The 18,565-nt window shown below is 40.8% G+C and overlaps 1 protein-coding gene across 1 annotated transcript; it reads right to left on the minus strand.

Annotated features, from left to right (window-relative positions):
* Positions 1-14,352: 14,352 nt before the first annotated feature.
* Positions 14,353-15,793, minus strand: RNASE6 (ribonuclease A family member k6). Its single transcript, XM_039245210.1, has 2 exons — positions 15,523-15,793; positions 14,353-15,147 (listed from the first exon to the last, which is right to left on the minus strand). The coding sequence occupies exon 2, from the start codon at positions 15,140-15,142 to the stop codon at positions 14,633-14,635; it is 510 nt and encodes a 169-aa protein (XP_039101141.1). The 5' UTR covers positions 15,143-15,147; positions 15,523-15,793; the 3' UTR covers positions 14,353-14,632.
* Between the last annotated feature and the right edge of the window lie 2,772 nt (positions 15,794-18,565).

Consider the following 18,565-nt stretch of genomic DNA (forward strand, 5'->3'; position numbering starts at 1 on the left):
CTTTAACAACTGACCTCTCTGCCTGCAGAGATGGACACCTAGAGTTTTCCAAGAGAGATCCAGGGGGGTACATGCAAGGGAGCAGGCAGGGAGCACATGATCACAGGTGGAGTGGGTATCTGTTCAGTTCATGATCTTAGGGAAAGGGACACATGGGGTGGTTTTGCAGGCATTCCGCTGCTATCAGGGCTTTTCTAGTCTGGAAGTTGGAATATTCTGGTCATTGTCAATGTCTCAAGAAAGTGCAATAAGAAATAACTGTTGGGGTGTATAGTTGAGGAAGAAGCTCACTGGCAGACTTGCGTAACTGTTATCACAACCAGGACACAGAACAATTCTATTACCCCTATTTCTCCTTCTGCTATCTATTTATAGTCATATACTTCCTCTACCCCAACTGATCTATTTGCTGTCACTATTGTTTTGTCTTTTCAAAATATCGTAGAAATAGAATTGCACAGTATATAACTTTCCAAGACTGATTTCTTTTACTCAGTGTAATGCCTTTGAAAGTTACCCAAGTTGTTGTGTGAATCAATAGTTTGTTCCTTTTAATTGCTCAGTAGTGTTCTATTGCACGGGTGTCCTACTGCTTGCTCGTCCATTCACCCATTGGAAGACATTTGAGTTGTTTCAATTTTGGATGATTATAAAGACAGCTGCTTTAAACATCTGTGTACATATTTTGGTGTGAATTGGTAGAAGAATAGACACACAGATCAATAGAACCCAGAAATAGACTCACACAAATATGGTCTATTTGTTTTTTGGCAAAGGTGCAAAGCAATTCTAGGAAGAGAAGATAATTTTTTCAACAATGGTGAATTCAGCATCCTAAAAAAGTCCTTCCCCAAATTTCTACACCCCAACTTTCCTTCCCCTGCCCACTGTTTCCATAGAGGCAGTTCTGTACCAGTGGGAGACCCATGATATATTTCTTAGTATTACACCCAGCAACTGGATCTGCTCTCAGCCAGAGAGACTGAATAAGTGGGAGTGTTGAGGTTGGGAGAGAGCAGGCAGTGAAGAAAGCAGAGGAAGTGAGAAGGAAGTTAGGTAGAGGGAATTATGGATATGGCATCAAGGAAGTAGGTCTAGAAACACTTGAAGATAAAAAGGGATGAGAAAACAAGATCAGAAAGGAGTGCATAGTTGGGTGCACAGTCCTCTTGAATCTGTTGACTTCCTTGTTTAGAAAGTTCACTGATCAAATCACTCAAGAGTAGGAGGAAAATCTATTTTTTCTCAAAGGAAATATAGCTTCACTTTTCCAGAAATCTACCTTCTTTTTGGGGGGAGCTTCTAGGAATGATGGGCGAACTCTATAGTGAGACTTGATGTTTTACTTAAGTTCCGTAAAATGATATCCAGTCCTTGTCTTTTTTAGAGCACCCATATACACCTGCAATTTCTTCAGTCAGCCTAAATAATGTATTATGTAAAACCATCATTTCTTTCCTCAATACATTTCTTTATAGAACTGCTATCTGTGAAATCCTCAAGACCTTTGGTAGTCCCCAAATAAACAGCTATCATAAGAGCAGGGTTCAGGCTAAATTTATTCATTGTATCCTCACCTCAGAAAGCAGCCATGCTGTAATTAGACACTAAAATACATGGGTGCCTCACACAATTGCTTGGTTTCTAGGGGGTCCTATAAACCATTTCTTTATACCCTCTGCTATGTGCTGAATTATGTTCTCTCAAAAGTTATATGTAGAAGCCCTAGGTTCTCAGGATGTTTTGACTCTATCTCTGAATGTGACTATATTTGAAGTTAGGGACTTTAAAGGTGTGATTAAGTTAAAATGAGGCCCTTAGGGTGGGCCCTAATCCAATGTGACTGGTGTCTTTATAAGAAGAGGAAGTTTGAACACACAGAAATGTCAGGGGTGCACATGGGCAGAGAAAAGACCATGTAAGAGCACAGCAAGAAGTCAGCCTTCTGCAAGCCATGGAAAGAGGCCTCAGAAGAAACCAAACCTGCCGAAGCTTTGATTTTGGACTTCTGGTTTCCAGAACTGTGAGAAAATTAACTTCTATTGTTTAAGGCACTCCGTCTGTGGTATGTTGTTATGGTGGACCTAGCAAACTAATACACCCTGTCACCAATTCTTCCAGTTCTCTTGAGTTGAGTCTCTTAATTTCTTGGATCAGTGCTCTGTGTGCCACTGTTATATCCCCCAGTCCCTGAAATAACTCATCCCATCATACATCTTGGACTAGAGCAGTGGAGCTTGGTGTTAGGGCAGAAGGGAAGGTTCCATGTTTTCCTTCATCTCAGCAATGGGAACACATTGATGAACATATATTATGCCAAGGTGTCATCTTTTGAGACAGTGCGTCCTGAACCTCATCAATATTAAAAATCAGAAGATTTGCCAAGAAAATGTTAGGAGAGCTATATTATGTCCATGGGTCTAAAGACTCAGTATTATTAAGATGTCAGTTTTCCCCAAATTGATCTATGGATTCAAATCAATCCTAGTCAAAATCCCTGGCGAATAAGCAGATTCTAAAATTCACAGGAAATGCAAAGAACCTAGAATAGCCAAAGCAACTTAAAAAAGAACAAAGTTGAAAGGCTAACACCACTTGGCTTCAAAACTTACATAGTTGGGGTGGGTTTGGGGGCAGTAAATCAGGAAGGAGGGATTATAAAGTAGTAGGAAGAAAATTTGGGGGAAGCATGGATATGTTTACTATCTTGATTATGGTGGTGGTTTCATGAGTAGATATACAGGTCAAAACTTAACCAGACTCTACTCTTTACATGCATGTAGTGTATTGTGTTTCAGCTCAATGTCAATAAAGCTATAAACATAATTGGGACTTCTGTTCTTTAAAAGAAGTATCAGGAGAATGAGTAGACAAGCTACTAACTAGGACAGTATTTGCAAACCAGATATCTGATTTTTTAAAATATGTATCCAGAGCACATCAAGAAACCTCAAAACTCAACATTTAGAAATAGGAAATCGAACTATCCAATTGTTCAGTATCATCGGTCATTAAGGAAATGCAAATTAGAACCATTACACGCTTATAATGGTCAAAATTAAAATGACTGATCATACCACATATCATCAAAACTGTGGAGCAACTGCAACTCTCACAGACTGCTGCTCGAAGTGGGGGACTAAGGCAAGTACGTGGGCGGAGCGGGGATCTGAACCCTGACAGAGAGCCTGGATACAGCCCCTAGCGCACCGTGTCCCTGAAGTCTTCACCGTGGGACCTCAGGTCTTTCCTGGATGCCCTTCTCACTGGGCCCTGAGGGAAGGCAGGGGCCCGGGTCTCATCTAACAGGTGCTCCTCAGAGCCAGGGGCTCCTGTGGTTCCCTGCCCTGTCCCCGAGGGACCTCTGGCACCCAGGAGCAACTGTAGGAAGGGGGCGCAGACCCTGCGGAGGTGCCATGTACCAGACTGACTATGGCAGTGGGCTGGTCCAGCTGGACACCCTGCCCTGTGCTTGGTGGACACAGCAGGAAGATGCCGGGTGTGATAGATCGCCTGCCCTGGGAGCCTGGTGGGGCTAGGGGCCCTCGTCTCCATGCTCCAGCCAGAACCACATTCTCTCTGTTCTGAAAGCTGCAGGTTAAATTCTTGTCAGTGTAAAAATCAATCAATCCCCCACTTCCAAGGAGATGCCGTTGTTTTTATACCTACCACAAGTCTTTTCAGCACAAAAGCCAACTATTCTTCCTTGCAGCCTGGGGCCACCAATTAATGACAATGTGAAAGAAAATTTGGGTTCATGTTTATTTATTTATATTTGAAGGTGGGGGTATGGGCAGAAAGGGAGAGAGAGAATCCCAAGCAGGCTCTGTGCTGTCAGTCCAGAGCCAGAGATATGACCTGAGCCTAAATCAAGAGTCCAAAGCTGAACCGACTGAGTCATCCAGGAGGCCCAGAAAAATTGGTTTAAAACTAGAACAATTTCATCTTGCAAAATACTTGACCAGTTCTCTATAAAATTATCGTGGTCCTCAAAAACACGGATAGTTTGAAAGTCTGTCATAGTAAAGAGGGGCCTAAGGAGACATGACAACTAAATAAAAGTGGTGTCTTGGAGGGGATGCCGGAACAGAAAAAAGACATTGGTAAAATATAAGGAAATCTGGATGAAGTAAGGATTTCAGTTAAATAAAAACCAAACAAACAGAAAAACAACTAAAACACTCCCTGGCTTTACACTGTCTTTGGTAGTGAACTCTCTGAGAACCCAGCATGGTAAGCTCCTTTGATTAAAATAGTAGCTGGAACACAGCATGAGTAGATTAGACACTGAGCAGCAGCCTGCATTGCAATCTTGGCTAATGTCAGTTTATCAACTGTTGTTAGTTAACTGTTAGGAGGATGCAATACAACATGACCACAAGAGGGGAAAAAAGAACATTTCTGCATATGTGGTAAAAACTGGGACCATAGGCTATTATATTGCTCAATATTTCCTGTAGAAGATTTGTGTGAGAAATCTCCCTTGTTTGGGTGTTTTTGTTATAAAGAAGGGGAAAATTTGAGCTCGTCTCCATTCCAATATCTGAGGCCACAGCTGGAGGACTCAAAGATTAAGAGCAGGAATCACCTGAAGGCATATTTACTGAATGATAAATGATTGATACTGGCTGAGACCTTAGCTGGGCCTCTCTGGGTGGCACGGGCTTCTCTATAGCATGGTGATTGTGTCCCAAGACAGAGGGAGAATGCAGCCAAAGCTGTATCACCTCTTAGGACTTGGCCGTGGACATCATGCAGTGCTACCTACACTGCATTCTGTGTATTAGAAATGAGTTCCAGGGGCCTGGGTGGCTCAGTCATTGAGCGTCTGGTTTCGGCTCAGGTCCTGATCTCATGGTGGTTTGTGAGTTCGAGCCCTGCATGGGGCTCTCTGCTGCCATTGCAGAGCCCGCTTCAAATCCTCTGTCTCTCCTCTCTCTCTATACCTCCCCCACTTGTACTCTTTCTCTCAAAAATAAACATTAAAAAATAAAATAGGAGTTCCTAAAACTAACCCACACTCAGGGAAAGGAAACACAGACTGTACCTTTTAATGAAGGAGAATCAATATTACACTACAAGAAGAGCATGCAGAATAGGATATGTTGGTGTGGACATCTTTGGAAAATACCATCTGCTATGATTGGTTTGAAGAAAATAATGGCGATATTCGGTAAAATTGAAAATACACATATGGCTCGACAATTCCACATCTAAATCTACCTTGGTAAAAATTTTCTACATATTTATCAACAGAAGATTGAGATTCTGTGGGTTGCCTTTTAGTTTTGTTGATTGTTTCCTTTGCTGTGCAGAAGATTTTTATCTTGATCAAGCCTCAGTAGTTCATATTTGCTTTTGTTTCCCTTTGTTCCGGAGATGTGTCTAGTAAGTTGTTTCAGCCAAAGTCAAAGAGGTTACTGCCTCTGTTCTTCTCTAGGATTTTTATAGTTTCCTGTCTCACATATAGGTCTTTCATCCATTTTGAATTTATTTTTGTGTATGGTGTAAGAAAGTGGTCTGGTTTCATTCTGCATGTTGCTGTCCAGTTTCCCCAACACCATTTGTTGAGGAGACTGTCTTTTTTTCATTGGATATTCTTTCCTTCTTAGTTGAAGACTAGTTTACCATATAGTTGTGGGTCCATTTCTGGGTTTTCTATTCTATTCCATTGATCTATGTGTCTGTTTTTACAGCAGTAACATACTGTCCTCATGACTACAGTTTTGTACTACATCTTGAAGTCCAGAATTGTGATGCCTCCAGGCTTTGCTTTTCTTTTTCAGGATTGCTTTGGCTATTCGGGGTCCTTTGTGGCACCATATACATTTTAGAATTGTTTGTTCTACCTCTGTAAAAAATGCTGGTGTTATTTTGAGAGGAATTGCATTTAAATGTGTAGATTGCTTTGAGTAGTATAGAGATTTTAGCAATGTTTGTTCTTTCAATCCCTGAGCATGGAATGTTTTTCCATTTCTTTGTGTCCTCTTCAATTTCTTTCATAAATGTTTTATAGTTTTCAGAGTACAGATTTTTTACCTCTTTGGTTAAATGTATTCATAAATTTATCTTACTGTTTTTGATGCAATTGTAAATAGGATCAATTACTTGATTTATTTTCTGCTGCTTCATTATTGGTGTGTAGAAAGGCAACAGATTTCTGTATGTTGATTTTATATCCTGCGACTTTGCTTAATTCATGTATTAGTTCTAGCAATTTTTTGGTGACATTTTTTTGGGTTTTCTACATAGAGTATCATATCATCTGCAAATAGTGAAGGTTTGACTTCTTCCTTGATGATTTGGATGCCTTTTATTTCCTTTGGTTGTCTGATTGCTGAGGCTAGGACTTCCAGTACAATATTAAATAACAGTGATGAGACTGGACATCCCTGTCTTGTCCCTGACTATAGAGAAAAAGCTCTCAGTTTTTCCCCATTGAGGATGATATTAGCTGTGGGTCTTTTGCATATGGACTTTATGATGTTGAGGTATGTTGCCTCTATCACTACTTTATTGAGGGTTTTTATCAAGAATGGATGCTGTATTTTGTCAAATGCTATTTCTGCATCTATTGAGTGTCATATGGTTCTTATCCTTTCTTACTAATGTGGTGTATCACATTGATTGATCTGAAAATATGGAACTACCCCTTCAGCCTAGGAATAAATCCCACTTGATTGTGGTGAATAATTTTTTAATATACTGTTGGATTCGATTTGCTACTATCTTGTTGACAATTTTTCCATCCATGTTCATCAGGGATATTGGCCTGTAAATTGTGCTTTTTAGTGAGGTCTTTGTCTGGCTTTGGAATCAAGATGATGCTGGCCTTGTAGATGAGTTTGGAAGTTTTCATTCCATTTCTAATTTTTAGGAAAGTTTGAGAAGAATAGATATTAACTCTTCTTTATTTTTTTAAATTTATTTATTTATTTTGAGAGAGCATGAGTGGAGGAGAGGCAGAGAGAGAGTGAGAGAGAATCCCAAGTAGGCTCTGTGCTGTCAGCCTCCATCCCATGAACCATGAGCCAAAATCAAGAGTCATATGCTTAACTGGCTGAGCCACCCAGATGCCTCTATTTCTTCTTTAAATGTCTGTTAGAATTTCCCTGGAAAGACAACTGGCCCTGGGCTTTTGTTTATTGGGAGATTTTTGATTGCTGATTCAATTTTTTCCTGGTTATGGGTCTTCAATTTTTCTGTTTAAGTTTTGTATGTTTCTTAGAATTTATTCATTTTTTTCCAGATTGCCATTTGTTAGCATATAATTTTTCATAATATTCTCTTATAATTCTTAGTATTTCTGTTGTGTGGGTTGTGATCTCTCCTCTTTCATGATTTTATTTATTTGGGTGCTTTTTATTTTCTTTTTGATAAGTCTGACTAGGGTTTTATCAATTTTATTAATTCTTTCAAAGAACCAGTTCTTAGTTTCATTGATCTATTTTTGTTTTTGTTGTTGTTGTTGTTTCTATATCATTTATTTCTACTCTATTCTTTGTTATTTCCCTTCTTCTGCTGGCTTTAGGCTTCATTAGCTTCTCCTTTTCTAGCTCCTTTAGGTGTAAGGTTAAGCTGTGTATTGAGATTTGTCTTGCTTCTTGAAACAGACCTGTATTACTATATACTTCCCTCTTAGGACCACCCTTGCTGCATCCCAAAGGTTTTGGACTGTCCTGTTTTCAGTTTCAATTGCTCCATTTATTTCTTTATTTCTTCTTCAATTTTCTGGTTAACTCATTCATTCTCTAGAAGGAAGTCCTTTAACTTCCATGTATTTATAGTTCCAATTTTTTTTCTTGTGGTTGGCTTCAAGTTTCATAGTGTTGTGGTCTGAAAATATGCATGGTATGGTGTCAGTCTTTTTGTACTTGTTGAGGCCTGATTTGTGACCCAATATGTGATCTATTCTGGAAAATAGTGTCGATACATTCAGTCAGTTTTGCATATGGGTTATAGCATTTTTATTTCAGTCCTGACTAGTTTTTAGGTCTTTTTTTAAGTTTATTTTTAAAACTTATTTTGAAGGAGAAAGAGAGTAAGCAAGGTAGGGATGGAGAGAGAAGAAACCAGAATCCAAAGTGGGTTCCACACCAGCAGCACAGAGCCTGATGCAGGGCTTGAATTCATGAACCATGAGAACATGACCTGAGCCAAAATCAAGAGTTGGACGCATAACCAACAGAACCACCCAGGTGCCCCTAGTTTTTAAGTCTTTCATCTCTGTGGTAAGGGTCTCTCTGGTTTCTTCTGTGCTTTTCTCAAGCCCACCTAGTATCCTTATGATTTTTGTTTTAAATTTTAGTTCAGACATATTATTTATTTCTGCTCTGATTAGATTCCTGGCTGTGACCTCTTCCGGTTCTTTCCTTTGGGATGAATTCCTTTATCTAGCATTTGCCTAGACCTGTCTACTGTGTGTTATAGAAATCTGTTACATTTCCTGCTCCTGAGAATAATGGCTATATTAAGAACAGAGCATGTATTTTCCAGGGCCTGGTGTTTTGAGAAGTTTTTTCGGTATATGCTGTGTGCACTCTGCTGCTGTGTTTTGGATGCTCCTTCCCTCTGATCAGTCCTTTGCAGAGCTTCTCCTTGCTTGCAGTGTGGAGTGTTTGGATCTGGTCCAGTGTATGGTGAGTTTTAAATAGGTGTGTTTTGGTCTGCTTGCTAGAAAAGGCTAGATCCTATTTCCCCTAGAGCTGAAACTTTGCAGCACTTTATGATCAGTAGATTTGGTGCAGGCCTAGGGCAGGTGTGTGTGTGTATGTGTGTGTGTGTGCGCGCGCGCGCTGGTGTTCTGGGGAAGGGGTCTGCTTGGCAGTTTCTCAGGCTGACTTGCCCTTGTAGAGATGCACCTGAAGGGTGCAGTGGGCGGGGCTTGGTGTAAGCTGCTCCAGCCCCCACAGGAGTGCTGTGTTGCTCACTGAAATCTGTCTTTGCTGATGGGCAGGAAGAAAATGGCGTGTCCTTGCTTTCTCTGCCTTGGACCAGGCCTGCTGCTGTTCAAGGAAGCCCTCACAGAAAAGTAAAGTATCTCCCCTCTTGTGTCCCAGACTTCTGTCAGAACCCTGCCTTCACCTTGTTTATGCTGAGCTGTCTGCCTGCTTGGTGGCACAGTACTTCTGTGCTTTATCTCAGGTACATGGCTGGGGTTCAAAGCTCCAAACTTTAGAGACCCAGTGCAGCATAAACCCATGCTGATTCTCTGGAGAGGGTTTCACCATGCTGTGATTGGTGCCTATTTGTCTAAGCAAAGCAGTCACACGATCTCTTGGAGCTAGGAGTTAAAGGTAAAGTGCAGCCAAAAACTAGTTTCCAGGTTCGCTGCCTTCAGCAGGTGTCTCTGCTGCTATGCTAATTAATGGGGCTGTTTAATTGCACCTGCCTTCTATTTTGTCCTGAGAGGCGGTGCTGCCTCTTCCAAACACACTCCAAAGGGGAACTGTTTTTCCCCATGTGACCCAGGGGATCCTCAGACCACACTTTCCACTCCTGGGCCTCTGTCCTCCTTCCCCAGAGGAGCACCACTGAGTCAGCTAGGCAGACCCCAGTGATGGTGTGTGATGGGGTTTTGGAATGGTGGTGGGCTCCAGAGCCGACAGCCAAGAAAAGAATTCTTGAGACATGCTGGGAGCCGCACCGGCCTCTCTGGATGGCAGTCACAGCAAGGAAATGGCAATGTTTGCACAGCTTCTGCCATGAGAAATGAAGACTAGTATCTCCTTCTGCTACTACTGGCTCATGTTGGAAATGAGCCTGCTGGTATTGACCAGGCCTCACAATATTCCATATCAAACCCATATTCTGAATACAGTTACCTCATAGGAAAAGCGTATTCCTGCCTTTACAAAAGAGATTTTAGATAAGAGCTCTGTGGATCATTGTCAAAAGGTTCTTCCTATGGGCCTTGCAGATCCAAGACTTAGATAATAAAGGGGGTTAAGAACACAAGAGTTACTATTGAGCCTGGTCCCATATCAGAAGAGCCTAATTTATAGTTAAGGTACAGATAAGCACCGAACATAACTTACTAATTGATGATGTATGGCAGTCCCTTCCTCAGGGCCTACATTCCACAGACATCCTCCCTTACACTGGCAGCTGGGATGAGGATAGATAAGAGTAATTAAAACATAAACCCAGATGCAAAGACTGATACATAAAGAGCCCCCTTGGTAGTTTCCACAAACTAACCAATTCAGAATCATTCATCCTCTTGAGAGCCAGACAGAATGACTCCTAACTTATCTATATACAATGTAACCTATATGTTATCCTGTCTATCACTAAGAACATCCTATTATTTCATTGGTAATAAATTCACCATGACTGGGATAATTCTGCAATTGATATCACAAAAAACCTCTCATTGTAAGAAATTCCTTTTCTCTGACCTCATATGGTTGTTGAACCTTTAAATAAAGACACCAAAACCGACGGGACAGAGATGCCTGCCTGGTGATCAGAAAGAATCTTGGGGCTCTCTCATTCTCTCTCGCCGACACCGTCCATCCTTCAGGGACCCCTGGACCTGTCGGAGCCGGCGCGGCCTCCGACAGAGACATCTTTGGTGCAAAAAGGTGATTTTATTAAAGCATGGCAACAAGACTCGTGGGCAGGAAGAGCTGCCCTGGGACCATCAGGAGAAACTGATTATATATTTAGGAGTTGTGGGAGGTAAAGTGAAGGGGAAGTTTCCAAAGGGATTTTCATATGCTAAAGAAGACTCACAGGATATTGGAGGCCTAGCTACTGTCAAGCTAAAGTTGTTTTTCCCTCTGGCAAAACTTTAATATTAAGACAGTAGGGAGTTCTGGGAGAAATGTTCTACTTTGCCTGCCTCAAGTATTTGTCAATGGGCTGCAGGTCATAAGGAAATATGATTTTGTCTGCATTTCCTTCTGCCTTTGTTTCCCACATCAGTGTGGACTTTTAAAACTTCAAGCATTGAGATTCGCTGCTTTTAAAAACTTGCAATAGTCAGCCTCTCTTCTTTTCTCAATCAATGGTTTGGGGGAAGAGTTTTTATTGTGCAATTCCCTGTGTGCTGCTTTCACTCTTTCTCTCTTGCTTCCCTCTCCCTGATCAGGGGTCCCTCCCCTCTGTAGCAGCCTCGATTATTTTCTCCCCCAAATCAACTCTCTGCAGCTCCTAACTTCCACGATGTGGCCGTTTCTCTCCCTCTGGATGTGCAGTTTGTTCTCAGTCCTCAGACTGATTTCTTGGGGGTTCAGAATGCTTTGATCTTTATCTGGCTATGTTGAAGGGACAAGACAAGCATAGGTTCCCCTACTGTGCCACCTTAACTCCTACCTTCTAAATTTGTTGTTACTTTTTGGATCATTGTATAATGACTATCAGGTCACTTTAGCTGATTTAGGGATATATGTAAATGAATATCTGATTTAGTCAATTATCTTGACTCTCCCACAATACATTATTGCATGCAGAAAATAGCACAAATCTGAGAGACTCCACTACAGTCTATTCCATTTATTTAGAACTAACACCTTTCATCATAAAAGATTTCCCCAAAGTTATCCTCATTCTTACTCCCTTCTACAATTTCTTCCATCTTTGAGTTCCCTTAATGTATAAATAACTTAGTTGAGTAATATTGAGTAAGTGAGTGGTTTGAGTAAAGGAAATTCAGTCTTTTACTAGGTTATTTTCTCCAAGAATCCCTGGAATTGTCTAGGTAATGTTTATGATGAGGGCGCATAAGGCAAGCTGAGGACAAAGCACAAGCTAGCACCGCCCCCCCCCCCCCCCCCGTGGGATAAGTGTGATATTCCTTGAGCACTCCTGGCTGCCCAAGAGCAAAAGGAAAGGAAACAAATGGTTGACTGATGGAGATCACAGTCATGCAGGACATGTCTCTATTGGTTTACAATCAATAGCCTAATCTCTAGAAATGTATGGATTCAGTTTCCTGTAGCCCCTAGTATCATCCTCTCCTCCATAGGGCTGTGAGGAGCAAAGGCAAGAAGGAAATGGGAGATAAAATTAAATTTCCTTATAACCTACAGCCCATTGACAAATATTTGAGACAAATACAGAGTAGAACATTTTTCTGGGAACACCTTACCATTCTAATGATAATGCCTTGTTAGAGGAAAAACAACTTTAGCTTGACAATAGCAAAGACTCCGGTATTTTAGGAATCCTTTTTCACATATCAAAGTCCTTCTGGAGGCCTCCCTTCTGTCTTTATCTCCCCCAATTCCATAGTATATAACCAGTCACTCTTCACAACCCCAGTGCAGCTCTTTCTGCTCATGGGTCCTGTCCTTGTGCTTTACTAAAATCACCTTTTTGCACCAAAGACATCTTCAAAAGTTATTTCTTGGCTGTCAGCTCCGAACCCCCACCACCATTCCTAAGCCCTGTCATTCATATTGTACATAAGTCCATTTTGATTCCCAATCAGGTCAGCGCAGGCCATCTGAAGATCCCTTTCCCTGAGGATGAAGCTACTTTCTTACACTGGTTCACACTGAACACGAACACAGATCCTTCTGTCTACTCCCCACAGATTTTTCTTGAAGACTGAATCTATACAATGTAAATACAACACTGCTTAAATATGAATACTATTGAAAGCTGCTCTAAATTGGAAGACTCAAATTCCCTCAGAATTTCCCCTACTAGGTACCCACCTTCTCAGATGCCAAATTGTCCTGCTTGCATTTCTCTTCCACTGAGAGGGGCCTTAAATATTTAGTACCCTTGGAATCCATGTTCCTGAAACCTGAAACTTCATATTTCAGTCTTTATTTCAAAAATATACTATAAATATGTGGCATAAAGGAAGGTGAGCACAATTAGCACACCTGTTAAAGGAGCAGTTTGGTTTGGAAAGAACCATTCTGTAGTACTGGTAATTGACGGACTTGAAACTACTTCAGTAAGTGGCCGTTCCAATATGCATTGTGTTTGGCTGCTACTCAAAGTCAGATCAGTCTACAAAACACTTTAACTTACACTGGCCTGCTAGCCCAATGAGTCTAGTGGTTGATAAGGAAACCGAAGGGTATGATGTGTAGCAGAATCCTCAAAAAAGATTCTGGCATAAGAATTATTTTAAGTTGTTCATTTTGAAAAAAGTGCAAACACAGGAGAAATTCTGAAAGCAGAGTGGAGGTTACCCTTTTGTAGAGCAAATTTACATGAGAAAGGGGACCTGTACCTGGAAGTGAGCTATGACAGGGATTGCTTTTTCATATAAGCATGGCAGGGCAAATATTGTTTACCAAACATTTCCTCTTCTCACCTTCCTATGAATTGCCTTCCCCTCTTTTAAAGCCCTTGACTCCTATCCTTTCATTAGCCCAGGATGGTACATAAGCTTCAGCTGGCTTTTGAGTCTCATATTTTTGTGGGGTTCCCATATGTACATAATTAAAATAGTTTTTGTCCCATTAATCTGCCTTTTTATCAGGGTCTCAGTCAAGAATCTAGGATAGCGGGAAAATTGTTCTTCTTTCCCTATATCTAAGACCTAAATTCTTAATCCCAGCCTAATTCTTAACCCCAGTCTTTCAATTTCTAAATCCACTACCTGTTCCAAAGCACCATGATTTCTGTGAAATTTCAGCATTTACATAAGCCAAGAATGTTTCTAGTTTCCTACTGCTTTTTTTTTTTCTTGAATCTATGTTTTCTCTCTTTATCCATTCCAAAAGATTGGGAGAATTGAGGACACTTGGGTAGCTCAATTGGTTGAGGATCTAACTCTTGATTTTAGCTCAGGTCATGATCTTGTGGTTCATGAGATTGCACTGACAGTGCAGAGCCTGCTTGAGATTCTCTCTCTTCCCCTCTCTCTGCCCCTCGCCTCCTAGCACTCTCTCTCTCTTTCTCAAAATAAATAAATAATCATTTAAAAAAATGGTTTTTTAAAAAAATGATAACAGGAGAACTGACTCTAAGCCTAGAGTGGATTATTATCCCTACTACTACCTGTATTTAAAACATTATCTGATTAACATATAGAAACCAATAGTAAAGATCTAGGATGCATCAGTTGTCAGTGTTAGAATCTGTGTGTGAAACTGCTATCAAAACACTCTTGAGGCATCCGTGCCACCTACAAATAAACATAGACAATGGTTTTAAGGGAAATATGTAAAATCTATGAGCAGAGTTTGAAGGGATAGAGAACTTTCTTGCTCCATAGTCCCAAAGACACAGGGGTGAGGGAAGTGGCAGAGGCCCAGGGTTGCTTCATAACCTCAAAGGTTGCCTAAGACCCAAATAGCTCTGAGAATCCTGGCAAATGCAAGTCTAAATGGCTCCAGGGTGGCAATGATGTACAGGGATCCCAAACACACATAGTCATAGTCATTACAATGCAAAAGAAAGTGGTTTTATTGCTGTGAACACAGTGCAGCAAAGCTTAGCAGAAGTTCCAAGATTAAAAATATGGAGGCCTGTGTCTTTCTCTGCCCTCTTCCCTATTGCCTTCCTTAAAAACACACAGAGCTCCAAAGCAGAAAAAAATCCCATTTCTGTTTGTCCCCAACACTGGTCTTGCATTCTCGGCATGTGAATCCCCCCAGTACACTTCTTCTTTCTTCTATGAGAACCATGGAAATCAACCACAGAAAAGAAATAGTGGAGGAGATCATAAGAGAACCTGTGCCAAGTGAGAGGGAAAGTGATGGAAACTTTGAAAAATTCCATCTAAGTGTACAGGAACCAATGGATACGGAGGGTCACCCTGCTGAGGGGGATCACAGGCAATAATGTAGAACATCTGCGGGTAAGAATTTCTGTAGCTGCAGATGGGATACCTCCCTGCAGTGAGATTACAGTCAGTCATATTAATACGCTGTGGGCTCTGGTGGCAGTTACGCAGGCCATTTTTGCAGGTCACGTTGGGCAAAAGACAGGTATCAGACACGTTCTTGAAGGAGTCCTGCAGAAAGGTGTTGTGAGACTTACAGTTCCTAGTATAATTATTGACACCATTCATTTCCCTGTTGCAGTTGACATGGCTTGACCTTACATGCTGAATTTCAAACCACTGTGCCCTGGTGAGGGACTGAGGCTGGGCACAAAGTGGATGCACTGGCTCCCATAAACCCAGCAGCAACAGGAGGAGAGGAAAGCGTCCCAGAAAATCCAGCATCATCTTTTCTGTGTAAGAAGAGGAAAAAAAATGAGATAGTGATGGTAGTAGAAGCGATAAGAACAAAATTATTATTCACAACGCTTTAGATTTTTATTCTGCCTTTTAAGATTTCATCGGTCTTTTTTTTTTTTTTTAACTTCTTTCTCACTTGAGTCTCACAATCCTATGAAGAGCCTGAAGCCCAGTGAGGAGGAATATGAGGTAAGATGACTTTTCCTCTGATTGGCAGATCACATTCTTCTCTTTTTCCTATACATATGTGTACAAAACATTGTCTCTTCCCTCCTCCCTCCTGGAATATTTATCCTCTATCTCTTTGACCAGGACCTTCCAGCCATCTTCACCACTCTACTCCCCGGCCCCGAGACTTCTCCCCTTACCAGGTCTCAGTGTTCGGGCTCCCACTGAGAACAGAAGCAGTGGTTAGTTCCAGACTCAGAGGCTTTTTGTCTGCTGTTCCTCTCCCAGGTATGCCAGAGCTACCTGCCACCTGTGTGCAGCAGGGGACTGACGGGTTCTGGGCCCTAGGAAAGAGAAACCTAGGACTTGAAAGATGAACTTCTCATGCACAGTGTAGATGAAACCCAGACTCTTAAACTCACGGTTTAAAATCAATATCACTGTAGACGCAGGAAGAGTAAGCCCTATTTAAGCAAACAATGTGACTCAAAGAAATTTTGAGGAACTGATGACTTTCTGATATGGGTTGAGTGCTTCCTTCCTGATCTGAAGCTTCAGCATTTTGAAGCTCTATGATTTCAGTTCTTTAGGACAAAACACACCATGTATATTTGATATAATAGCTGCCATGTACTTGATAATGTTGTGAGTTCCAACAACAGATGTGAATGAATTATTTATTTATGTATATGTTTATTGGGGGCTAGATACTGGCTACTCAGATTCAGGAGCTCATGATTTAATGAAAGAGACAGATAAATAGACAAATTCATTGTATATTAATAAAAATAAATAGCACTTACCGTTGTGGTGGAGGAAACAACAGGGACTGTGAGGAATGAGTAGAGAGAAGGCAACAACACCTGAACTGAGTTTTGAGGATTAATTAGAAGTTAGGTGAAGAGGTGGTAAGGGTGCCCCAAAGAGGGAACTGTGTATGAAGATGAGGCCGGACTGTTGGTTTTTTGGACCTGTTTTGAAAGCATGAGCAAAACTATAGCTGAATTAATTGCATTAACTTAGTTCCACATTGTTTTGTTCTCTACTTATGTTTAATGTACCTCTTAACCCCATGCACAGTCGATCAATTTTTCACCCCTACTCCCTGTTTACTCACTGATTATAGACACCTAATGGAGACCAGACAGTAACATTTATCTTAATATATCTGCTCCCAGGTCCCAAATAGCAACTCATTGTCCAGAAGAATGCTTACCTCCAGATTGTTTCAAGGCCCCCCTCCTAAAAAGATTTCAGGAAACCCTGTACCTTCCTCTCCCTCATGTATATAAGCTGTCACTAGGCTCATCAGGGCAAGACAGCTTTGGGAATGATCCCCTACCTTATCCCTGGGCTGCCTTTCTGATAATAAAGCTTTCTTTGTTGTTTTAAATCCAGTGTCTCAGAATTTGGCTTACTGCATATCAGATGCATGGACAAGTTTGAGTTTGGTAACAAAGAGACCCATACATATGAAGGAGAAGGACAAATTTAGTGTATTTGCCTCTTTAATCTGTTCTTACTTTTCCATTGGTGCTGCAGTAGCCTTATTTACAATCTTGTTGTCTCATGAAGGGCTCACATAAAAGCCTCCTACATGGACTCCCAGCCTTGAGCTTCTTCTTTTTCTTCCAATCCATTGTACATATCACTTCCAAGTTAGTATTCCTGGAGCATAAATATAATAGTGGGACACTCTTGCTTTTAATGGCTTCAATTATCTACAGGATAAAAATGATGTCTATTTATAGCAAAATTATAGTATACAAGGTTAACATACAAAAATCAATTGCTTTCTTATATACCAACAATGAACTATTGGAATTAAAAAAAAATTTTACATTAGCATCAAAGAACAATGAAATATTTAGATATAAATCTAATAAAAATGTACAAGATCAATATGAAACTATAATGAAAACTCTGATGAAATAAATCAAAGAAAGTCTAAATAAATAGGGAGATACTCCTTGTTCATACTGAAGGAAACCAGACTATGTCATCTCAAAATCTGGCTCTTAGACATAAAAGTTATTTTGCAGTAAAGGCAATTAGAATCATCAAATGCAGAAAAAGCTCTCCCTTTCTTGCCTAAAGGCAGGAAATAAATTCTTTTACTGGAGACAAACTCTTACCAGCTGGAGGTGGTACCAGAGGAACCTGCAAACAAACCTTATTAAACTAACTCTTGTCTTCGTAGTTCCTTTCTCACCATTTACTACCCATAAACCAAACCCCTTTATCTTGTCAATTTTTCACAGATGTATTGTTTGTTTGTCTAAAAGGTATAAAAGCTTCCTGCTCTGGTCACTTCTTCAGCTCTTCATTCCCTTGTGATGGGTCCCATGGACATGTAAAACATTCAATAAAATTTGTATGCTTTTCTCCTACTAAATCTCTCTTTGTCAGTTTAATTTTCAGACCCAGCCAGAGACCCCTAGGGAGCCAAGGAAAATTTTTCCTCTCCTACAATGACATTATGTATGGTCAAAACCCATAGAACTATATAATGCAAAGAATTGATCCTAATTAAATTGTGGACTTTAGTTAATAATGATCAATATGGGTCGGTCGGTTGAGCACCTGACTCTTGGTATTGGCTCAGGTCATGATCCCAGGGTTGTGGGATGGAGCCCTGAGTTGAGCCCTGTGGAGCCCTGTGCTCCTCCTATACTGTTTTGAACCATCATCTTTTTTTTTTTTTTTTTTTAATCTTTACTTATTTTTGAGAGAGAGAGACAGAGTGTGAGTTAGGGAGGAACAGAGAGAGAAGGAGACACAGAATCCAAAGCAGGCTCCAGGCTCTGAGTTGTCAGAACAGAGTCTGACGCAGGGCTCAAACTCACGAATCATGAGATCATGACCTGAGCCAAAGTTGGACACTTAACTGACTAAGCTGCCCAGGTGCCCCTATCATCTTTTAACACTTTAATAAAAGGGACTTTCAGAGTTTTTTAAATGAGGTATTTGTGAAAACTTAACCGTGGGTGACCAGAAAAGATCTCTCTGAAATATGACTATAGGAGACCCAAAAATGCCACCACAAAATATGCCCCTGCATTTTTTTAAGTTTATTTATTTTGAGAGAAAGAGAACACAAGCAGGCTAGGGGCAGTGAGGGAGAGAGAAAATTCCAAGCTGACAGTGCAGAGGTGGCTGCCAGTGCATTCTGAAGCAGCTTTTATCAGCGGAGAAAAACCATCAGTATTCCTCATATGTAAACTGATTATTGATACAGAACTA

Source organism: Hyaena hyaena, unplaced genomic scaffold (assembly GCF_003009895.1).
Source record: "Hyaena hyaena isolate Hyena2069 unplaced genomic scaffold, ASM300989v1 scaffold_256, whole genome shotgun sequence".
Lineage (NCBI taxonomy): Eukaryota > Metazoa > Chordata > Mammalia > Carnivora > Hyaenidae > Hyaena > Hyaena hyaena.

Bases quoted from the DNA above. Each gene is read 5' to 3' on its own strand.
- RNASE6 (XM_039245210.1), bottom strand. From the start codon at position 15,142: ATGATGCTGGATTTTCTGGGACGCTTTCCTCTCCTCCTGTTGCTGCTG.